Source organism: Zalophus californianus, chromosome 6 (assembly GCF_009762305.2).
Source record: "Zalophus californianus isolate mZalCal1 chromosome 6, mZalCal1.pri.v2, whole genome shotgun sequence".
Taxonomy (NCBI): domain Eukaryota; kingdom Metazoa; phylum Chordata; class Mammalia; order Carnivora; family Otariidae; genus Zalophus; species Zalophus californianus.
The window spans coordinates 396,981-420,978 of NC_045600.1; the positions used below are offsets into that span (position 1 = coordinate 396,981).

Genomic DNA, 23,998 nt, shown 5'->3' on the forward strand with positions numbered 1-23,998 from the left:
CTTGGGGTGGACTGGACTTCGGAGTCCCAGTTAGGGGCTGTCAGCTTGCAGTCAGGCGGCCCAGGCAGGCAGTGGTCTGGCTTCTGTAGGGTCTCAGGGGCAGTGGTGGAGGAGCAGGGCCGGTGGAGGGTGACTTGGAGGATCGGCTTCCATGTGGCCCGGAGACCGTGCAGGCCTCTGAGTCAGGGCAAGGCCGGACCAGGCCCCCGGGGTTTTGGTGGGATGCGCATGGCGATTTCACCACTGTGATTACTATGGTATGGACTACTGGGGCCAGGGGACCTCAGTCACCGTGTCCTCAGGTAAGAGCGGCCCTCCCAGGGCCTTTATTTTCTGCTCCTTTCTGTGGGATTCTCTGAGCATCAGTGGTGGGTCCTCGGGACATGCCCCCCAGGGGCAGGCTGGCCGGGAGGGTACAGGGACCGGGTGACTTCGGGACTTCTGAGCCTCTTGATTTTCTGATGCGTTCTTAAAACTAGAATAATACCAGAATGCCCAGAGCAGTAACTGAGCCCCTGCAGAGGGGGCTGGAGGCTGGGCCGGCCACAAGTGGGCCGGGAGCCCTGTGGCCATAGGGCCTTGCGGCCGTGGTCGGCGCCGCCCGGCTCTTAGACTCTGGTGTCGGCTGAGGAGTGTGCCGGGCTAGCTGTGTTTGCAGGACCACCAGGTTCGCCCCACATAGAGCGACAGTGAAAGACTCTCCTCGGAATTAGGAGTGATGTTCTGGGCTAGACTGTTTACGATTCTTGGTCAGGAACAGAGCCGTCTGGGCCAGGAGGGACGCAGAGTCCCGCTGCCCCTAAAGGGCAGGTCTGGGGGGCCAGGGAGCTCGGCTCCGGGCAGTCAGCGTCCAAGGGAAGGTGGCTTGCTCCTCCTCCATGTGTGATTACTACACATGCAAGGACAGGGTATCTTTGAGGTGGCTCCTGAGAAAAACAGTGGAGAAAACTGTGACTTTAAAATGTCAGAGATTTTTGAGTATATTAGACTTTTTAATTGTATCGGGCAATTAACAACCCAGAATCATGTCTTTCTGGAGTTGATCCAAGAAATAGTACCCCGGTGCTGTCAACCCCCCGCCAGAGCTGAGTTTTGATGGTGAGAAACTAAGCTTAATTTTGTATTTAATTCAGCGATTCTAGAAGTGGCGGTGCTGAGGTAGCTGAGGCGCGGTGAGTGGCCAGGCACCTGCAGGTGGCAGGAAGCAGGTCGCAGGGACTGGCTATTTTAGGAAGCAAGAAAACACACTTGGCAAATTTATAGTTTGTGGTTAGCAGAAGTGGTTTTCGGTGGTTTTGCCCAGCCCCGCGAGGCTGAACACAGCCATGGTGCAAAACAACACCTGTGCAATTTGCGTTTCTAAAATAAGGCCAAAACGCTGGCAGGAGCCCAGACGCTTCCTTTTTTAACCATCTGAATTTACTTTTTCGGTCTTAGCTCACCAACATCTGAATTATACTCATTTCCAAAGTAAGACGTTTAAGAAATTAAACTGGTCTCGGGGACAGTTTACAACGTGTTCGTGTAAGGCTTTTTTAATTAGTTGTATCCGCAAACGGTTGTTAACCTCAAACCACCTTCCAGCGTCCCGAAACACGGTTTTTTGCAATCGCTGCGTTCGCAGTATTCTAAGTTGGACGATTTTCTCTTCGTGCTGAAGAGGCACGTAGATATTCTGAAAAAGTTTGCAGACCTCTTTTCAAGCATTCCTGTGGGGACAGGTTTTAGGTGAAACGTGTGTGATTGTCCAGAATGAGTTCAGTAAAGCGTGTCGCTTGTTGGACTAAGAGGAAGTCCAGTCAGGTCTCGACTCAGAAAAGAACTCTGCCGGGCCCCCGGGCTGACGGAGCCCCAGTGGAGGGCCCGCCTGGCCCCCGGCCCCCCGTGGCTTCTGCCACCCAGCCATCCGGCTATGCTTCGACCAGCCGACTTTAATGGATTCGGAGGAATTCTTCAAAGACCCCCACGGTGACCAGGGAGACAAGCTGGTAAGAGAGAAGTTTGTTATCTGACGTTTGGTTTCTGCTTGGTGAGGAATCAGTCTGTAACGACTGCTCAGTGAGACAATGAGATTGATTTTTATGAGTCCCGGAGTGACCATCGTCTTGGTCACTCACAATTTAGCTTTCTCTAAAGATCATTTCAAGGAAACAGTTGGAAGAGCTGCCCCGTGGCTTCTTAGCTATTGACCCCACGGCTCAGATGCTCTGACATAGAGAGCCCCTTACACTATCTTTCGGTTGTAAACGCGGCTTTGGGTGTGAGGTCATTACTATGCATTTGAAAGTAGTCTACTGCCTTGTAAAGACCTTTAGGATAAAGAACAGAATGAGAAGTGCAAATTCAGATAAGATGCATCTTTGGTCATATTTCATGATGATTTTTATTTAGAGGGAACTTAGCTAAAGTTGGGGACATACTTTAGACTCAGAAGGCAGGAGTTCAGCTAAGGGCAAGTGCCCAGGCGGGTGAAGCCCGTGAGGGGACAGTCCCGAGCACCCTTATGTCAGCCCAGAAGCAGCACAGCCTATTCTAAAGCAAAGATGGGCTTTTCACCCTGATGACAGCAAACACTCCTCAATCCCTGTAAAGTGTCCTGACGAATTTTAACTGGCTAGGAAGTATTTTATCCAGGACACTGAGGTGGGAGTGATCAATGATGCTTGGGCACCAAGAGCCAGCTCAGACTGAGGCCATGACAAAATCGGGGGTCCCACTGGAGAAATCCACAAGGACTCACAGGGTGGAAAAGGCAGGAGTAAGCACCAGAAGGAACTGACCCGGGGCCAGGCCCATCCATACAGGTTTCCTGGATAAGATGGCTTTAGCTTCAAGGCAAGCAGGTCCGGTGGTCTGAAATTTTCTAGCCAGTCCCAGGCCTGGGCTTTCGGGACTGCACTACACAGGACTATACTGGGCTGCCCAAAGCAGTCCTTAGCTGAGCTGGACCAAACCAGATTGAACTGGCACTTCTGAGCTGAACCAGACTGAGCTGGGCTGAACTGGGCTGAGCTGGGCTGAGCTGGGTTGAGTGAGCTGGGCTGAGCTGAGCTGAGCTGGGCTGAGCTGGGTAAGCTGGGCTGAGCGAGGCTGAGCTGGACTGAGCTGAGCTGGGTGAGCTGGGCTGAGCTGGGTAAGCTGGGCTGAGCTAGGCTGAGCTGATCTGGGCTGAGCTGGGCTGAACTGGGCTGAGCCGTGCTGAGCTGGGCTGAGCTGAGCTGGGTGAGCTGAGCTGAGCTAGGCTGAGCCGGGCTGAGCCAGGCTGAGCTGGGCTGAGTTGAACCAGGCTAGGTGAGCTGGGCTGAGCTGAGCAGAGGTGGGCTGAGCTGGGCTGAGCTGGGCTTAACTGGGCTGAGCTGGGCTGAGTGAGCTGAGCTGAGCTGGGTGAGCAGGGCTGAGCTAGGCTGAGCTGAGCTGGGCTGAGCTGGGCTGAGCTGGGTAAACTGGGCTGAGCTAGGCTAAGCTGGGTAAGCTGAGCTGAGCTGGGCTAAGCTGAACCGGGCTGGGTGAGCTGGGCTGGGCTGAGCTGGGCTGGGTGAGCTGACCCGGGCTGGGTATGCTGGGCTGGGCTGAGCTGAACTGAGCTGAGCTGGGTGAGCTGACCCGGGCTGGGTGAGCTGAGCTGAGCTGAGCTGGACTGAGCTGAGCTGGGTGAGCTGGGCTGAGCTGAACTGGGCTGAGCTGAGCTGGGTGAGCTGAGCTGAGCCAGGCTGAGCCGGGCTGAGCCAGGCTGAGCCAGGCTGAGCCGGGCTGAGCCAGGCTGAGCTGGGCTGAGTTGAACCAGGCTAGGTGAGCTGGGCTGAGCTGGACTGAGCTGAACCAGGCTAGGTGAGCTGGGCTGAGCTAGGCTGAGCTGAGCTGGGCTGAGCTGGGCTGAACTGGGCTGAGCCGTGCTGAGCTGGGCTGAGCTGAGCTGGGTGAGCTGAGCTGAGCTAGGCTGAGCCGGGCTGAGCCAGGCTGAGCCAGGCTGAGCTGGGCTGAGTTGAACCAGGCTAGGTGAGCTGGGCTGAGCTGGACTGAGCTGAACCAGGCTAGGTGAGCTGGGCTGAGCTGAGCTGAGCTGGGCTGAGCTGGGCTTAACTGGGCTGAGCTGGGCTGAGTGAGCTGAGCTGAGCTGGGTGAGCAGGGCTGAGCTAGGCTGAGCTGAGCTGGGCTGAGCTGGGCTGAGCTGGGTAAACTGGGCTGAGCTAGGCTAAGCTGGGTAAGCTGGGCTGAGCTGGGCTAAGCTGAACCAGGCTGGGTGAGCTGGGCTGGGCTGAGCTGGGCTGGGTGAGCTGACCCGGGCTGGGTATGCTGGGCTGGGCTGAGCTGAACTGAGCTGAGCTGGGTGAGCTGACCCGGGCTGGGTGAGCTGAGCTGAGCTGAGCTGGACTGAGCTGAGCTGGGTGAGCTGGGCTGAGCTGAACTGGGCTGAGCTGAGCTGGGTGAGCTGAGCTGAGCTAGGCTGAGCCGGGCTGAGCCGGGCTGAGCCGGGCTGAGCCGGGCTGAGCTGGGCTGAGTTGAACCAGGCTAGGTGAGCTGGGCTGAGCTGGACTGAGCTGAACCAGGCTAGGTGAGCTGGGCTGAGCTGAGCTGAGCTGGGCTGAGCTGGGCTTAACTGGGCTGAGCTGGGCTGAGTGAGCTGAGCTGAGCTGGGTGAGCAGGGCTGAGCTAGGCTGAGCTGAGCTGGGCTGAGCTGGGCTGAGCTGGGTAAACTGGGCTGAGCTAGGCTAAGCTGGGTAAGCTGGGCTGAGCTGGGCTAAGCTGAACCGGGCTGGGTGAGCTGGGCTGGGCTGAGCTGGGCTGGGTGAGCTGACCCGGGCTGGGTATGCTGGGCTGGGCTGAGCTGAACTGAGCTGAGCTGGGTGAGCTGACCCGGGCTGGGTGAGCTGAGCTGAGCTGAGCTGGACTGAGCTGAGCTGGGTGACTGGGCTGAGCTGAACTGGGCTGAGCTGAGCTGGGTGAGCTGAGCTTAATTGGGCTGAGCTGGGCTGGGTGAGCTAAGCTGAGCTGGGTAAGCTGGGCTGAGCTAGGCTGAGCTGAGCTGGGCTGAGCTGGGCTGAGCTGGGTGAGCTGGGTGAGTTGGACTGAGCTAGGCTGAGCTGTGCTGGGTGAGCTGACCTGGGCTGGGTGAGCTGAGCTGAGCTGGGTGAGCTGAGCTGAGCTGGGTAAACTGGGCTGAGCTGGGCTGGGTGAGCTGAGCTGAGCTGAACCAGGCTAGGTGAGCTGGGCTGAGCGAGCTGGGCCAGGTGAGCTGGGTGAGTTGGGCTGAGCTGGGCTGAGCTGAGCTGGGTGAGCTGGGCTGAGCTAGCCTGAGCTGGGGTGGGTGAGCTGACCTGGGCTGGGTGAGCTGAGCTGAGCTGGGTGAGCTGAGCTGAGCTTGGTGAGCTGGGCTGAGCTGACCTGGATGAGCTCAGGTGAGCTGGGCTGAGCTGGGCTGAGCTGAACCAGGCTGGGTGAGCTGAGCTGAGCTGAGCTGGGCTGGGTAAGCTGAGCTGAACTGGGCTGAGCTGGGCTAGGCTGGGCTGAGCTGGGCTGAGGTAGACTGAGTTGAACCAGTCTGGGTGAGCTGGGCTGAGCTGAACCAGGCTGGGTGAACTGGGCTAAACTGGGTTGAATTGAGCTAAACTGGGCCGAGCTGGCCTGAGCTGGGCTGGACTCTGCTGGGCTGAGCTGAGCTGAACTGGGCTGATCTGGGCTGGGCTAGGTGATCTGGGCTAAGCTGAAGGGGGCTGGGTGAGATGAGCTGAGCTGGATGGAGCTGGGCTGAGCTGAGCTGAGCTAGGCTGGGCTGGGCTGAATTGGGCTGTGGTAGGCTGAACTAGACTGGTCTGGGTGAGCCGAGCTGAGCTAGATGGAGCTGGGCTGAACCAGGCTGGGCTGAGCTGGCCTGGGTGAGCTGGGCTGCGCTGAATTGGGCTGAGTTGGGCTATGCTTGGTGCATTTAGCTGATTAGCCAGGGTCACTGAGCTGGTCCAGCAAAAATGGACTGGCTGAGCTGGCTTGGCTCAGAGGTGTTTGATGTCCTAGTTTGGGCTAGATTCACCTGCATTGGGCCATTCAGTTTTAGTTGGGCTGAGCTGGCCTTGCTGGACTGTCCTGACTAACATTGGTCTGACCTCAATGACCCGGTTGTGCTAAGAACAGGCCAAGGGGAGTCTGCATGGTCCGACTCTTCACATACATACCGTCCACTGACCCTAGACACACCGGCCAGAGCTAGGGGCCTGGCTGGGGGGCTCCTCTTGATGCCCTCAACCTGCGTCACAGACAGCTCACAGGGCTTGCAGCTAAGCATACCAGTCTGGCTCTGGTGTCTCAGAGGGAAGGCAGCACTGGCCGAGCCATCCTGAGCTGGGAGCCAGGGTACCAGAGTGCTCGAGGATAAGGCAGAGGTCACGTCTTCCCCCAGCTTCTCGCAAGTGCAGAGCTGGGCTTTTGCGGCTGGGTGGGGGCTGCTGCGCCTCCCTTTCCCAACTGGACTCGGCCTCCGCCCAGCTGCCCACTGCACTGTTGGTCCAGGCTGGGGAGGCCGTGAGGCCAGCCCTTGTGGCAGTGGGGTGAGGGGGCCACGGGGCTGGCTCAGGCCTGCCTGGCGGAGCATGGGAAGAAGACACCTTGTCACTCAACTCCTGTCCCTCTCTGGTCCTCAGAGAGTCTGTCCCCTCCAAACATCTTCCCCCTCATCACCTGTGAGAGCTTCCCATCTGATGAGACCCTGGTGGCCATGGGCTGCCTGGCCCGGGACTTCCTGCCCAACTCCATCACCTTCTCCTGGAACTACCAGAACAGCAGTGAGGTCGGCAACCAGGACATCAAGAACTTCCCTTCGGTTCTGAGAGAGGGCAAGTACGTGGCTACCTCCCAGGTGTTCCTGCCCTCCGTGGACGTCTTCCAGGGCTCTGATGAGTATCTCACATGCAAGGTCAAGCACCCCAACGGTAACAAATCCGTGAAAGTGCCCCTACCAGGTGAGAGCCAGGGCCTCCTACCCATGGCCGGGAGGGCAGGGTGAGGCCACGTGAGCTGACACCTTGTCCCCCTCCCAGCCCCGGATGGAATTCTGTCCCCCAACGTGACCGTCTTCATCCCGCCCCGCGATGCCTTCTCCGGCAACAGCCAGCGCACGTCCCAGCTCCTCTGCCAGGCCAGAGGTTTCAGCCCCAAGGAGATCTCCGTGTCCTGGTTTCGTGATGGAAAGCAGATCGAGTCCGGCATCGACACCAGCAAGGTGGAGGCTGAGGACAAAGTGTCCGGGTCTGTGACCTACAGGGTCCTCAGCATGCTGACCATCACCGAGAGCGCCTGGCTCAGCCAGAACGTGTTCACCTGCCGAGTGGAGCACAGTGGAGAGATCTCCGAGAAGAATGTGTCCTCCATGTGCACCCCCAGTGAGTGCTCTGGCCCCTAGTGCAGCCCCTCAGGGTGGGGGTCCCTCACACGCACCATGGGTGTCCACTTGGGCCAGCAGCTCCCTGAGCCTTGGCTTCCCAGAGTGGCCAAGGGCAGGGAGGTGGGGGCCCATTATGCCCCTCTAGTGGGTCCTTGGGGCTCAGGAAGGCTCAGTGTGAATTCAGCCTATGTTCTTTGGGGAAAATCTCCACCTTTGCCTGATTTCACATCCAACCGGTCACTGACACAAACTCTCTCCTGATCTAGATTCACCCGTCGGCATCAGCATCTTCACCATCCCCCCCTCCTTTGCCGACATCTTCCTCACCAAGTCGGCCAAGCTGTCCTGCCTGGTCACAGACCTGGCCACCTATGACAGCCTGACCATCTCCTGGACCCGCCAGAATGGCGAGCCTCTGAAGACCCACACCAACATCTCTGAGAGCCACCCCAACATCACCTTCAGTGCCATGGGGGAGGCCACGGTTTGTGTGGAGGACTGGGAGTCAGGAGAACAGTTCACCTGCACGGTGACCCACACGGATCTGCCCTCGCCTCTGAAGAAGACCATCTCCAGGCCCAAGGGTAGGGGCCCACTCCTCCTCTGCCCCAGGACCCTCCAGGGCCTCTGGGGGTCTCTCCCCAGTGGCCCCCTGCCTGAGCTCACCACTGTCTTTCCTCCCACAGAGGTTGTCAAGCACATGCCATCTGTGTATGTCCTGCCACCAAGCCGGGAGCAGCTGAGCCTGCGGGAGTTGGCCTCGGTCACCTGCCTGGTGAAGGGCTTCTCTCCCCCAGACGTGTTTGTGCAGTGGCTGCAGAAGGGGCAGCCCATGTCCCCCAACAGCTACGTGACCAGTGCCCCGACACCCGAGCCGCAAGGCCCCGGCCTCTACTTTGTCCACAGCACCCTGACCGTGAGTGAGGAGGACTGGAGCGCCGGGGAGACCTACACCTGTGTTGTAGGCCACGAGGCCCTGCCCCACGTGGTGACCGAGAGGAGCGTGGACAAGTCCACCGGTAAACCCACTCTGTACAACGTGTCCCTGGTCTTGTCTGACACAGCCAGCACCTGCTACTGACCACCGGGCCGCCACCCTCCGGTGGATCACGCAGCCCCTGGCTGACCCATCGCTGTGTGTGCCTGTGTACAAACTAACCTTGTCAATGGGGTGACGTGGCATTTTATCAAAATTAGAAATAAAAACATCCATTCAAAGACACTTGTCCTGAGTAAGCGCTGGTCTCGCCTGCCGGGGCCGCAACTGTGCTGTCCCCACCCCCAGACCACCCTCCACCACCGTCCCTGCCCCCACCCAGCTTCTGGAAGTCCCTGTGCTCCTTGCAGACCAAGCCCATGCTCACCGCTCCTGTAGCTGCTCCCACGGCCACATGGGTGTGCAACGCACACACCAGATATGGGTGCACCTCCATTAGACACACGGGTACACACGGATACACGTGTGTATGACACGCACACACATGGACACATGTGCACACTCACCCACACACGTGGACATGTACACACACGCACACACAGTCACACACACGCGCGCGCACACGCGTCCCAGCCCTCGCACACCCGTGGTCCCTCAGTGCCTCTGGCAGGAACTTCTGCCCTGTCCAGTCGTGTCACTTTCTGTGGGGCTTTGTGCCCAAGCTCTGCTTGTCCCTCTGTCTCAGCTTGGAGGTCTGGACTCTGACCATGGCCACCATTCCTGGGCCTGGAGCCAAGGGAAGCCCCTGCCCGTGCCCAGGCTCTTGAAGGCAGCAGTGCCACGGGCAAATGGGGCTGGGCCCATCCTGACAGAGCAGGCAGTGCATGGACATCGGCCCCAGAGGCAGAGAGGCTGTTCCTGGAGGCTCCTCCTCACAGGGGTAGGCTGCAGAGAGCCTGGTCTGAGTGGAGAGCCCCTGCAAACAGCCAGCCCTGGAAATGGTGGAAAATGAGGCCCCAGGCGCAGGAGTGAGGGAGTACAGACCTGGTGGGCAGAGAGGAGCAGGGCCCCGAGCGGGATCTCCTCTGCCAACAGCCACAGGCAGCCCAGCCCCTCTGGGCTGCCTCCAAGACCCTCTGTGCACCCCAGGCCCTTGGGAGCCTGAGCTCCAGATGCCCCAAAGGGGCCAGTTATGCAGGGGCTGCAGACCCCACTGAAAGTCCTCAGCCTGTCCACCCCAGTGTCACCCTCCATGGAGCCTCAGGGTTCTATCTGAGCCCTTAGCCCTCAAGGACTGGCAGGGCAGACACCCGGCCAGGGCCCCACACGGGCTCTCCCACCGGCCATGCACTCTGAAACGGAAAGACAGTGAGCAGGAATCTCAGTAGGAATCAAGGACGTTCCCCTCGGGCCCAGATGCGTGCCAGCCCCGCTGGCTTCAGGGGCACACCCACACCCCAGACCACAGCCGGCAGGAGGCCCTGCTCCCTGCCTCTCTCCTGGGTGGCCTTGGCTGTGCGGCCGTGCCCCGCTCCAGCCCGGCCCCTGTGTCTGTGTTGTTCTGCCGCGCTCTCTGCCACCCCATGGCTCCCATGCAAGGTGCTCAGGGTCACCCCCTGCTTTGCTTTGGCCACATTCTGCCTCTACCTCACCCTCTGCCTCAGGCTGCCAAGGCCCAGCTAGTGCCGGGCTTAGACGCTTCCCAGCTGAGCCCGGGAGCCCTCGGCCCCACAAGGCGAGTGTGGAGGAGACTGTGGGGCTGGGAGTCATGCGTACCCACTCGCCCCCTCCCCACCCCACCTGGCCCCCCCGGGGCAGTACAGTTGAGGCCCAAGGGCGGCTCTGGGGCCAAGCCCTGCTGCAGGGCGGCCTGACCCCTCTGTGCTGTGTTCCATGCAGGGGGGGAGGTGAGCGCCGATGAGGAAGGCTTCGAGAACCTGAACACCATGGCGTCCACCTTCATTGTTCTCTTCCTCCTCAGCGTCTTCTATAGCACAACAGTGACACTGTTCAAGGTAGCCGCAGGACGGGCACGGGGGCGGGCGGGAGGCTCACGTGGCCCAGGGCAGCGGGGACACAGCTCACGCGGTCTGTCGTCTGCAGGTGAAATGACCGGCCGGCCAAGAACATCAGAGGCCTGGGACGTGGATCCAGGGGCAGCCCGTGGAGCCCGTCAGCTGGTCCTCAGACCTGCCCCACGCCGCCCCCTCGTGCTTCCAGCTCCAAGACGCGGCCGCACGTCTTCGAGTCCGCTCCGAGCCTTGTTTTGCAATGTACACGCATGTTACCTTCAAATAAACATGTATATTTTATCTGAAAAAACTGCTTCCTTGTGCAGGCTTTTTGTCCCAAAGTGCACTCCCTGTGTGTGTCGAGTGTGTGTCAAGGGCCCGTGGGAAAGGGAGGTCCGTCTGCACACAAGCCTGCCAGAGGACATGCCAGGGAAGGGGGCCCGGTGGTGGGACCCAGGGTCTCGGGCACGTCCCATCTGCTGAAGGACACAGCCGAGCTGGGCACAGTCCCAGGCCTGACCTCCTGGACATGGCGGGACCCAGGAGCCAGGCTTGGGCCTCGGGGGGTTTGTGTGCAACCGCGCGACGCACAGTCCCCGTCTCCATCCCAGCCGGCCTGGCCGCCCGACGGGCTTGTGCCACCCTTTGCGGTGTCTGGGGTGTGTGGGAATGAGACCAGCAGGAGCACAGGGGCTGACCCTGCCGTTGGACTGCACCCTGACCACTGTGTGGACGGCAGCAGGAGTTTCTGGGGAACCGGTGAGGAGAGTACCTGCCAGGGAGCGGCGCGGTGGGGAAGGCTCTGTGCGTCCACATCACTGCACGGGAAGGGCAGGCGGTGCCAGGCCCGGGAGCCATGGCAGAGGCGGCCCGCGGCAAACGGGATGTGGGACCTGTGTCGGGGGCTTGCCCAGCCACCGTGCAGACAACCGGGGTGGCCCACGGGCCATGAAGCGGTGCCAGCAAGGGTCTGGAGGGCAGCAGGGGAGGGCAGAGAGGGGAGGCGCAGACCCCACACAGCTGAGGGGTTGGGGCCAGCAGCTCACGGGTCCCCAGGACACCTGTCCCCTGTGTGCACTCTGGGGGGGCACTTCAAGGCTCCGGCTTCGTTTTGGTTACATGGACCCCCCACGGCCCATCCTTATAGGTTGAGGAGGGCCGAATGAGGTGCGGGCCGCGGCTGGGGGCTCTTGTGCCTGTGGGGAAGGGGGCTGTCGGCTCCGGATGGCACCTGCACTGTGTTTGTGCCCAAGGACCCCTGACGGGGGGGCTTGCATGACAAAAATTCAATCGTCTAGACGTCAGGTGTTCCATGGGGGTGTCGGCAGGGCTGGCCCCCTGGGCCGTTCCAGGCAGGCTTCTGGCGGCTGCCACCATCTTTTGTGTCCCTTGGCTTGGAGGTGCTGTCTCTGCGCGGTCTGCCCCTTGCGCGTGTGTCCAGACCCCCCCTTTGATAAGCGCATAGGTCAGGTGGGATTAAGGTTTCAGCCTCCACGATCTTGCTCCCAAACAAGGGCCCATTCTGGGGCACTGGGGCAACAGGGTTTCAGGACATAAACCGGGGCCAAGCCATAACTGTCCACCCCTGGCCCCAAAAGTCATGTCCTTTTCCCAAGCAAAACACTTCGCCGAACAAGTCCCAAAATCACCCCACTGAACAGCAACCCTGCGTCCAAAATCAGCTGAACCAGGGAGAGGCAAGACATGTGTACGACTGAGCCCGGGGTGCAGGGTGGACGGGCCCGTCCCAGCAGGCAGGGACCTGAAGCAAGAGAGGCCAGGTCCGGCAGGGCTCCCCATTAGGTGATAAGGTTCCGGAAGAATCCGCTCCAGCCCTACACTCTGTCTTCGGAGCTGGCGCCCGAGGCCTGGGTCCTCTGTGCCCCCCTTGGCAGCCCCGCCGGCCTCTGTGTCCGTGGCTCCGTCTCAACGCCAGCCGCCTTCTGCTTCCGTCGGGCAGGCGCGTTTACGTGAGATTCTCAGAAACCTTGTCGGCATCCCAGGCAGTTCCTCAGACAAGTCCACCTCCAGGGGCCTTTCCTGGGGAACCGCATGGCTGCTCCTGGTTCCTCTCAGACGCTTGCTGGGACCACACGCACCATCCCCGGCGGGAGGCGTCTGGCCAGACCCACAGAGACCTTCCCAAAGCTCCTAGTTGTGGCTCCGCGTGCGGCCGCCTCCCACATTCCCCGGCAGCAGTGAGCAGGGCCGGGCCATCTGCACTGTGCGTGGACAGCTCCTTAGCCAAGTGCCCTCGCCAGGCGCTTGCGCAGCGGTGCTCTCCGAGCCCAGACACGCTGGCGGCCTGCTCCCCAGCCCAGGGCATGGCCAAAGGCCGCCCATGAAGACAAAGCACTCACGGGCCTGGACCCAAGCCGCAGAGCCCCGGGGGCAGGCACTGGGGAGGGCTGCGTCTGCTCCCACCACTCGTCAGGGAACCGCACAGAAGTCCAGCCGCAGGCCCCTCTGCAGGCAAAGGGGACCCAGGCCTCCTATAGGATGGCCCAGGGCCAACATTCGGAGGCCTGGGGGGGACACAGGGCCCCGGGGCCCGCCACCAAGGCAGCACGGGCTCTGCAGCAGGGGCAGCGCCCCTTATTGTACCCCCTACCCTGCACCCTCTGTGCGCGGCCCCAGCCTCACAATCCCGTCTGTCTTCCAGACACCGAGACGCCGCATCTGTTCCCCTTGGTCTCAGGATGTGAGGCCCCGAATGAAGGTGACCTCATAGGCCTGGCCTGCTTGGCACAAGGACCCTCCATAGAGTCGGTGCAGGTCAGCTCAAGCCCGGAGGCGCAGGACCAGAGGCAGAAGACTCACCTGATCGTGCTGGGGACGCGAGGGCACACTCAGCTGTCCGTCCTGATGGCCAACTGGAAGCCGGGCCTGCACCACTGCAACGCAAACGTCAATGGGGCCACCAACAGCCACCCCAAGCTGCACAAGGCCATCCAGTGGCCAGGTGGGTGGTCCCCAGGCCCCCAAGGATGGCCTCCAGGGTCTCCCGCTCCTTCCACCCCAAGGACAACGCGGGCACCTGGGCCCAGCATGCAAGAGTCTGTGGCTGAGTGTGGGGCCTCCCATGGCCCAGTCTGCACCATGCAGCCCACTAGCACCTCCCTCCTGCCATCCTCCGTCCGTCCTCCTGGCCACCGTGCAGCGTCCCCCGCGCACGTACCATCTGACCACCCCCCCAACTCTCCCTCCGGTTTCAGCGTCCTGGGAAGTGAGGACCTCCCGGTCGACTCGCAGGCCGTCCTTACCAGAGGACTCCACCAAAGCCCCCAGCACTGCCAGGGTCCCAGGTGAGGACCCCCACCCCAGCACGCCCACCCCTGCCTTCCGTCCCTTGGCTGACTCCTTCAGGCAGCCCTCCCTGACTTCTCTGGGTCGGGAAGGGCAGGCACTGAGGAGGTGCACATGGAGCACCGACCGCATGGCAGGCCCTGTGCCGGGCACCAGCAGACACCCCCTCAGGCACCTTGTGAATAGGAGACCCCCCGACTCCTGCAGAGAGCACAGCGCATGAGGCTGGGCCGCGGGCCAGGCTTGGGACGCGCTAGGCCTCAGACACGAGCCTGTCCCGGAGCCCCACGTGGGCACACGTGGCCAACACGGCCAGGTGGGCGGAACCTGGCCCCGTGACCCTTACAGAGCTGCAGCATGTCACCGAAGCTTCAGGAGCCGTGACGGTGGACCCAGGGGTCCCTGCAGCAGGTGCCCCCCCAGCCGGCTGCCTGTCCAAGGGCCACGTGTGGTCACAGCCGCCCTGCCTGCCCCTCGGGGACGGTTCAGTGCTCGCTCCTCTGAGTGGGGCAGCAAGCTGTGTTTGCAGACAAAGAAGGGCAGCCCCAGCACCAGCCCTCTGGGGCGTTGGTGAGGCCCACACGAGGGGCAGGGGCTGTGGTCTGCTGTGGCCCCTCCGTGGGCCCTCCACAGCCCGCCCCACCTGTGACCACCCCATCTCCAAACACCAGTGCCCCGGCTCAGCACAACCCTGTCAGACCCAGAAGGGACCGGGCAGTAAGGAGAGGATGCCAAATGCCACCCTGACCTGGGCAGGGGTACTTGCCGGACCCTGTCCATGCAGGGCACGTCCGCCGGCTGACCGGGAGCTGGGCCCAGGCAGAGCTCTGGGGAGACCCTGCAGGCAGGCTGTGTGGGCCCTCCAGGGGAAGATGACCTCCAGGGGGCAGACTGGGCCATGCTGGTCCCACGAGCCCAGCCCTCCGAACAGGCCGGCACTCTCCACCCCAGAGGGCCGCACGGGCCACAGCCCGGAGCTGTTTCCTACAAGCTGGGAATGGTCTTTGCCACTTTAGCTGGATGCGGGGGGGGGGGGGGGGGGGACGGAGACCCAGGAGCCCCATGTAACTGCAAAGCCTAAATATTTACTATCTGACCCTTTACAGAACAAACTTGTGGGTGTCTAGTCTGTCCCAAACCTAAGGCCCGATAACGTACTGGCCGCCCTCACCCTGACCATAGAGGGCACTGTGGCATGATGACCCCTCAGGAGCCCTGGCGAAGGGCCAGCAGCGGGTGCGGGTAGGCCTCCGGACCCCAGAGAGCAGTAAGGCCGAGGGGCCCAGGGAGGCCACGGCCCACCGGTCTCGCCCCCTCCTTTCCCCGTAGTGCCCTCCACCAGCCACACCCTGACGCCAGCCACGGAGCCAGGAAGCCCAGGGGACACCATGCTCAGAGGCCAGTTCCTTGGGGCACAGAGTGGGAAGGGGAGGGACTGGGGAACCCTGGGGAAGTCCTGCCCCACGAGCAAGCCCCCAGCCCAGCAGTGGGAGGCCAGGAAGCAACAAAGGGGGACTCTGCACTGGGGAGCTAGGCAGACCTGGGCCTGGCACTGCCCACAGCACCGCCCCCAGGCTGATTCCCCGCTGACCTCTGCCCGCTGACCGAGGTCGCTGTCCTCTGGCAGACTGCGGGAACCACACCCACCCTCCCAGCATCTCCTGCACGCTGAGCCAGCCCAGCATGCCTTCCCAGGTGGCATCCACAGCACCAGCAGAGCACGGTGAGGCCCGCTCCCGGGCCCAGGAGATGGGTGGCTGGGACCCTGCACACACACCCCCCGCCCAGCCCAGCGGTTCCACCGGCCCCTCCTTCCACAAGGAGAACCAAGGGGGTGGGGAACCGCCCTCCCGGGCCGCCCAGCTTCACCCAAGCCTCAGGTGGCCCCAGCATGACCGGGCTTCTCCCCATAGCTGCCACGGCGCCCTGCTGCCTCGCCGTCCGTGCCCTGACCGTGCCCCAAGCGGCCTCCTGGCTCCTGTGTGAGGTGTCTGGCTTCTCGCCCCCAGACATCCTCCTCACCTGGCTCAAGGGCCAGACGGAGGTGGACCCTGCTGGGTTTGCCACTGCACGCCCCACGGCCCAGCCTGGGAACAGCACGTTCCGGACCTGGAGCGTCCTGCGTGTCCTCGCCGCCCAGGGCCCTGGCCCGGGCACCTACACGTGTGTGGTCAGGCACAACGCATCCCGGAAGCTGCTCAACACCAGCTGGAGCCTGGACACTGGTGAGTCACTCACGGGCTTGAGGGCTTCCGTCCCGGCCTCCTCCCAGAGCGGGGCAGGGGCGGAGGGGCAGCCCTCCCAGGAGCTGAATGGCTGGGTCCTGGGGCTGTGGCCAAGGGCCTGCACCGCCCACCCCGGACCACCCCACCCCAGCCTGCTCGGCGTCTGCTCGACGTCTGGGGTGGGCTTTGGATGCCCCGACACCTGTCCCCCCAAAGCCTGTCCTCATGTCTACACACCACATGCTGGACTAGGACCGGGGGGAGGCGGCTGTCACCCCCGCCAGGCCCCAGAGAACAGCCATTTCCCCCCAAGATATGCCGCACCGCTGGGCGCAGAACAGGGGCCTCCCCTGGGGAGGGTGGTCATCCAGACACCACCTTCCAGCGGCATCTGAGCCTCCCCAAGCCCCAGGACCCCCAGTGGTCTGGGAGAACAGTCAGCACCTCAGGATCCAGATACACCCAGAAGTGGGAGCTGGTCTCGGTACCCAGGGACATCTGACCAGCCAAGGCCCACAACGGGCCCCGACTGCAGGCCGCCTACAGGGCGGAGGGGACGGAGGCCCGCCAGGGTGGGGCTCACGGTAGACGTTTAGGGCTTACTGTGCCCTCTGAGGCCCTCGTCAGACCCCCTTGCCACCCCATCACGGGGCAGCACCCTGACAAGAGCCCTTCCTGGCCCGGCAAGGCCCTGGTGGGACTGTGCTGGACACCTGAGGCCAAGCAGCCATCTTGCTCCCGCTCATGGAGGGGCAGCAGGTGGTCTCGGCTCCGGGTGCTGGGAGGGGGAAGGTGCCCAGTGGAGGCCCATGGCAGCAATGTGGGGGGCATGCAGGAAGTCTGTGCCAGGCTCCATGGCTTGGACACCCCACCAACAGCCCATACCCTGCCTTGGGCATCCCCCCACCGATGAGAGCACTGGCCCTACTGTGTCCTATAGCCAGGCTTGGCGGTGCTGGCAGCCTGCTGGGCAGCGGCCCATGGGGGCCCCAGAGAGGTGGCGGCTCCTCAGCACCCCCAGCCCGCTTGCCTCTGCCCCCACAGGCCTCCCCCAAAGTCCCAGTGCCAGGCCCTGTCTGCCCACTTATCCTGGGACCCCTTTCCTCAGCCTGTCTTCTCGGCCTTGCCCCCGTTCCCTCTGGGTGCCACCTGCACTGGGCCACCTGTCATGGCTCATGCCCCCAGGGTATGTGTTCTCTGGCCCTGCTTTTCCTCCCTCCTCTGGGCTCCCTGAGGGCCAGGTCCACGCTGACACTCCTCCAGGTTCCACCGTCCTACACCCAGCTGCCCCCAGGCACAGACCCGGCCTCTCCAAGGTCTGATGTCACAGGTGAGGGCAGACGAGCGCCCTGGACAGACTCAGTCAAGGCTGGACACTGACCTGCATCATGCGCAGAGCCCCAGCTGCAGGCTCCAGGTGTGCGTGCACGGGCACACCTGGGTCACCTGAGCACATACAAGTGTCCAGCGGTGGAGAGGCCAGGACAGCCCAGCGGGCAGGGCTCAGCTCGGATGATGTGGCCTGGTCCTAGTGCGCTCCCCTCCGCCGACCGTGACATCTATGCCTGTGGTTGCCGGGGGTGCTCAGCCAGGCCCCTCCCAGTGCCTGCACACACGAGCATGTGTGGAGCAGGGCAGGGGCGCATGGAGGCGTGCAAGCGAGCGGGGACGGCCAAGCCTCCCCAGTGCCCAGCACTGCCCTCTCCCGGTGCCTGCAGCTGTCCCACCCCCAAGCGTGGACTCAGAGCCTCCAGAGCCCAAACATGCCGCATCTTCTTGCAGGGACAGAGGTACGTCCACCTGCCAGGGTCACACGCTCTGGAGACAGGACGTGCTGCAGAGGGTGCCGGGGGCCCCCGGGAGCGAGTGCGGAGGAAGCCCTCCTCTGGGAGGGCCAGGCCCTCACCAGCCCACTAAGGGCTGAGCCGTGCAGGCGGGCCTGCTCAGGGAGGCAGCTGGAGCCCTGCCCGTATCTCCCCGACCCCTGCTCCAGCCAGGTGGGGGCGGATAGAACCGCTCCCCTGGTTTGGGCCACCTCAGCCCCGTGGAATGAGCCCGTCCTCTACGGATCAGCAGGGTCTCAGCCACGTCCCCCCAACAGCTGAGCACCCTCCTTCTTTCCACTGCAGCTGAGGCTCTGCTTCTGGGGGTCCTCCTTGCTCTCCTCACAGGACCCCCAGGCTCCCCCCGTCCCGCATCCACAGGTCTGTCCTCTGTCTCAGCCCAGCGCAGCCCCCTGTTCCCAAACAGCGGTACACTCAGCACAGGCCTGGCGCACAGGCAGCCATGATGGTGGGGACATTTGTGCTCCGCAGGGTCACCATAAAATAACACCAACACCCCCCGCAACCTGGTCCTGCTCCCCATCTCACATGAGGGCTGCATGCGCCCAGGTCCCACACACAGAGGTCAGGGCTCTCCGGTGCCCGGACCTCCAACCCTTCTGCTTCTCTCAGCCCCAGCCTGGGCCCTCCCCCGCTAATCACAGTACACTCCCTGCTGGGCCCTTGCTGCAAGCCTTCCCCCTCAGCCCAGCCTTGCTCCACAGCAAAGGGATTTCTGAGCCTCCAGTCAGGATGTAGAAGATAAGGAAGGACTGTCAGGCCAGTGGGAACAGACAACACCACAGACATTCTATAAACCATGCTTATTTAAAGCCACCAAAGAGCTGGGGACTCACAGAGGTCCAGCTGGTGACCTGGTTCCTACAAAGAGAACATTGTCGGCCACCTCACCCCACCCTGGACATGGGGGACAGAGGCATGGGCATCCAGGGAGGTGAGGGACATGAGGGAATCAGTCAAGGCTTTAATGTCTGCGTGGGCTGACATGAGGAATGAGCGTAGGGATGAACCCAAATGCATTCTCTCTGTCACTGACTGCCCTGCACAGGACCTTTGTTCAGTGTCCACAGTGGGGAACCGAGCTGGGTCAGATCCCCCGTCCTGTGTGGTGCCAGACCCTGACGTCCCCGTGGAAGGAGAGTCCTGACCCCAAACACTGGAGTTGAAGCCAACTGTCCTGCCATCCCAGCCGGCTGAGTCCTGATTGGACAGGTCCCACTGCTGCACGTGGAAAGTGCATGTGTACACCCCACTTTACCCTCTGCTTGGTTGTCTGTTCGCAATGCCCAGCGTGCATGCAAAAATTAAAAGGTGTGAAAAAAAAACAGAAAAGCTTCCCCATGATCTGGATGAAAAGTCGCAAACAGACCCACAAGAGATCCAGATGCTGGGATTAAAAGCAGGTCCGTTCATGTGTTGTCCCCGTCTCGGGCTTCTCCAGGCTGTGCCCTGCGGATGGCCCGCTGCTCTGCCGTGCCGGAGGGGAGGCTGCGAAGGAGGCTTGTCACACCCACCCCTCCCGTCCTCGCCCTTCCTGCTGCAGGGCTTGGTCCACTGCCCTCGTCAGGGCCCAGAATCCCAGTCTTTCCCTGGACAGCGCTCTGCGACCCTTGTCACGTCCAGCCGAGCCCCCAGCTGTCCACCAGTGCCCTCCACCTGTCTGGCACAGGCTTTCCCAAACTGTCTGGAGCAAGGGCCGTTGCCTTCCTTAACGTCTCCTGTCCACCATGGACCAATACCTTTGTAGAACATGATGGGACGTACTTACTAGATTCACAGACGGCTATACGTTTGCAAGGCCCACGCGATGTCCACGCCTGCTCCCCGGGCCCATGACACAGGACATGGGTCCGGGCCCACACTGCCCCAGACCCACTGTCAGCAGCCCTGGTCACGCACAGAGTGGAGCCCCGGAAAGGGTGTGAACAGCCAGGAGCGTCGGTGCCTTGTGATGGTTCCTGTCAGGACTTCCTACTGGGGAGGGAGTGTGCTTGCTGGACGGGTCCCCATCCGTCGCCTGCGGAGTGGCTGCTTTGACAGGCAGAGCTGGCCGTGCCTGGCCCTTGCTTCAAGGCCCTGGGGGAATCCCTGTTATTCAGGAGCACCCGGCCCAGCCCTGGCTCCCTGGCCACCCCTGCCCGAGCTCCCTGCTCCAGGCACACTGGGCCCCTCTGCCCTCCTGGAATCAGGCTGTGTGCCAGAGCACGGTGGTTCTTCCGTGTAGAGTGCCATTCTGGTTGGACCATTTGGTCCCCCCTCATGGCTCCTGAGGGGGACTTTCACAGTGGCCTGGCGGGGTCCCCTGTGTGTCTACCCCTGCTGAGTGCCACCCACCTTCTGTGCACACTTGTTGTGCAGACGTGTTGGCTTATGTGCCAGGCTATTTGGTTGCAGCCCATCTGCACGGCCCGGTGCTGGGCCCGTCTGGCTCGGCAGAACCCCCAGTGCCGGGGGGGTGGCGGTGGCGGAGAAGGTTCACAGGTGCGCACCAGATGGGCGCTACGTCAGGACAGGGGCGCCCCAGAGCAGTCGCCTGCCCCTCAGCACCCCATGGCATGTGAGCTGAACCCCCTCACCAGTGCCCTTCCTCCCCAGGTCTTGCCATGACCCTCCCACCCCCCCAGAGCCAGGACGAGAGCGGCAGAGACTCCACAGACCTGGAGGATGCCAACAGACTGTGGCCCACGTTCGCAGCCCTCTTCCTCCTCACTCTGCTCTACAGCGGCTTTGTCACCTTCATCAAGGTAAGGCAGCCGGCGCCTCTGTGTGCAGGGCTGAGGGACACGCTGCCGTTGGCCCAGAGAGCCTGCAGGGAGCTGGAGGAATATATGGCCATCACGGGCCGTGGACGCAGCCTAGGGCCTCTCAGCCCTGAGGCCCTGGAGGCCCCCTCCCTCCACCTCCACATTCCTACGGTGGAGCAGATGCTGGCCTCCTGCTCACATCTGACTTGGCTGGGCAGGACTCAGGGGCCTGGGCCCTGTTCTCTGGGGACCCTGCCCCTCACACCCACCCCCTTCCTGACCCCTGGGCTCTTACTGCAGGTGAAGTGACCCCGGGACAGTAGACGCCCAGCACCTGCAGAGAAAGGAGGCTCAGCCTCATGCTGTCGCCGAGGGCAGAGGGGACCACCCTGGACTCCAGCCCCATCTCTGCCCCCCCAGCCCACCTCAGTCCACCTCTATCCAGAGCTCAGCCGCCACACCCAGAGAGGAGGGCGTCACACCCTGCAGTTCCCTGAGCCAGCAGTCCTTACTGCAGCCCCTTGCTTTTTTGCCTGCCAGCCGGCCCCATAAACAACCTTGCTCATTCCACCTGCCTCCTGTTTACCAGTCTCAGTCATCTGGATCTGCCTCCAGTCAGAGGACCCAGGGGGCTGCAGGCAAGCATCCAAGGATCCACACCCAGGACTGGGGTACGGCTGTGGCAGGGTTCGCAGTGGGGAGCCGCCCCTGTGGGAAGAACTTGTGGGGCCTCTCTGCCCGGAAGGGAATGGGAGGTGCTCCCTGCACTTGCGGGCACATGCATGCGGGCACACATGGGTACGTATGTGTGCACGAACACGTGGGTACATATGTGTTCACACATAAGCACGCATGCACACGTACTGCTGCAGACCCTGAGCACACACACATGCACACAAACGTGTGCATAGACATGTGTGGGTCTGCAGACCATGAGTGCTCATGTGTGAGCAGAGACACATGCCCTGCACCCACACAGGCTCACATACACCATTAGAAGACAGCCCTAAATGGTGGGAGTCAGGACAGCCCCCACCCGGAGCTCTTTCTACGCCCCCTGCCCTCTGCCCATCCCCGGCTGTTTCCCTCTCTGCCCCTTCCAGCACATTCTATGGCTCCCTTTCTCATCATACCGGTGGGTTATTTCTTTCCCCTCACCAAGAAAGTTACTGCCAAGAGCACAGTGTTTCCTGTTGCTCCCTGATGACCCCCAACACACAGAGCAGAGCCCAGCGCATAGTAGGTGCTCAGCAAACAGTTGCTGAGTGAATGAGTGCCCACCTGCTGCACAAGAGCCCCTTCACCTCCCAGCATTTCCACCTGCACATGTCACCAATTTACAAATCCTTCTGAAGTCTACCCTCCCCTGCCCTGCCATCTCTGTAAATGACCTCCTGCCATGTGGACCCCAAAAGATACCCCAAAGCCATCACCACCATCCTCCCACATGCTGCAAACCATGTCACCCCTGCCCAGAGCTTCCCATTGTCCAGCCAGCCTCCAGGCCTCCCCTGCCCCCTGCCCCAGCCCTCAGCCATGTCCTGAGGACCTAACTATCCTGGTAGCCTCAGCTCAAACCAATCGATGGGCTCCCTTTACACCAGGAATGAGGTCGGGGCTCCTGTATCCCTAACCCACCCTGCCTGGCCCGGCCCAGAGCCCCAGGCTGCCCAGCACCACCCTCCTTGCCGCCGTCCAGGCCCACTGCTCCCTGGTTCCACCCGCCTCCCAGCCTGGCCTCGAGGCCCCCCACACACACTCAGCATCCATAGTAGTGGAAGGAAGGAAGGAATGAGTAAAGGAATGAATGAAGGGTCTGGCCAGCCTCAAAGGAGGCCATGCACTTGGGCCTTCAGACCTAAGGCACATCCTCCAGCCCAGCCTCCCTGGAGAAGCCCCCATGGGACCACAGCTGTTCCCAAGGAAGCCCCTGGCTTTTCCCACGCCCTTGGATCGACACAGTGGAGCCCCATCCGCAGGCCCCGGGGAGAATGGGAGGGGGCGGGGCATCAAGCCCCTGACCCGAGTCCTCCACTGAGCATGGTGGGCGCCTGATTGGGCCCAGGGGATCTGTATTTGAGCTTCTTTCTGTCCAGGAAACATACTTAGATGCCCTAAACTAGTTTCCCTAAAACGCATGTGACCCCAGCCCTTCCTGGCCGGTCAAGCGGATTTCTGCAACATAAGAATCCAGTGGGCGGCCTTCTACCATGACTTCCCCTTTTCTCTTAAATAAGCACAAACTAACCTCTCCCCAACTACAGAAATCTGTCTGCCAGAGGCATGTGACGGCCCCTGTGGGGCCCCGGCCCAGGCTGTTTCCCTCCACGCAATGAATGCATTCGGGACCTTCCACAGCTCTGCAGCCACAGGCCCTGACACAGCCCAGTGACGTGCAGGCTGAGGGCCATTTCCCAGCACGCTCCGCAGCTCACCCGCACCACCACAGCCTCGCCGGCCTAGGCGCCAACCACCCTGGGCAGAAACATCTGTTTCCAGCTGTGTGATAAATAGGACACAGCTGCCCTCCCACACCTAAATCAAGTCTTGACAAGTCTGGTCCTCAGTGTGGAATTCACCGCCCAGCCACCTGCATGGGGCCCGACCGATCCCCACTCTCTTGGTGTCTGAGGGGAAGGTTTGAGTCAGTCCTGCCCCCTGGGCTTGTGGACCAGGCCTCCTGGCACCTGGGCAGAAACCAGAGTTCTGTTCTCCAGCCAAGGCCCTGACATCCATGCCCTACCCACGGCCAGGCCCAGGTTTGCTGAGGTCATTCTGGAAGACAAATGGCCACAGCAAGACTCCATAGTGCAGAGACAGGACCCTACTCCCACGGTCAGGACAAAAGCAAAGTCAGGACCAGCATTACTGACTGATAGGAATCAACAGTGGGACCAGAGGGACGGTGGGGAGGCATTTACCTTCTCCCGAGGTGTCTCAGAATGACAGCAGAGCCAGGAACTTTAAAATGTAAGATTGGCAGATTTGCCTTCAGAGCAAAGATTAAATATCTATCAGGATAGAGACTCCATAAAAAAAGGAAAAAGGACGGGAGACAGTGGCCAAAGCATCTGACATCAAAAAGAGTATTGGTCAGAGTTCTTCAGAGAATAAACAATGATAGACCAGATAGATGATTGATAGATAGATGATTGATAAATGATTGATAGATGATTGATAGATGATTGTGTGTGTGTCTGTGTGTGTGTGTCTGTGTGATGACAGGTAAGTCTGTCAATCTTATTTTAAAATCTTATTTATATTTATATATACATATAAAAGGGATTATTTTAAGGAACTGGATCCCATGAACTATGAAGGCTTGGTGAGCCCAAAACCTGTAATACAGGCCCTCAGCCTGAAGACCCAGAGTGGATGCTGCAGGTCAGATCAGAAGGTGTCTGGAGGCAGAAGCCCCTCTTCCTCGTGGGACCTCAGCCTTTTTCCTCCCAAGGCTTTCAGCTGATTTTACAAGGCCCACCCTCACATGGAGGCAATCTGCTTTCCTCAATCTCTTCTGATTTGCATGTTAATCACATTTTTAAAATACCTTCACTC

The 23,998-nt window shown here is 61.4% G+C and overlaps 3 gene segments (V, D, J or C); all 3 read left to right on the forward strand.

Moving 5' to 3' along the window:
* The window catches only part of LOC113938949, a 155,114-nt gene extending 146,520 nt beyond the window's left edge, over positions 1 to 8,594 (forward strand). The window contains 4 exon segments of the C gene segment in view: positions 6,633 to 6,950; positions 7,029 to 7,370; positions 7,639 to 7,956; positions 8,059 to 8,594. Of these exon segments, the coding sequence occupies positions 6,633 to 6,950; positions 7,029 to 7,370; positions 7,639 to 7,956; positions 8,059 to 8,453 (1,373 nt within the window).
* Positions 1 to 23,998, forward strand: part of LOC113936889 — a 232,241-nt gene that overhangs the window by 166,917 nt on the left and 41,326 nt on the right.
* On the forward strand, positions 309 to 20,996 carry LOC113909940. The segment is given in 7 exon segments: positions 309 to 1,988; positions 12,984 to 13,283; positions 13,537 to 13,626; positions 15,255 to 15,350; positions 15,541 to 15,852; positions 20,292 to 20,440; positions 20,741 to 20,996. Coding segments are annotated over 6 exon segments (753 nt in total).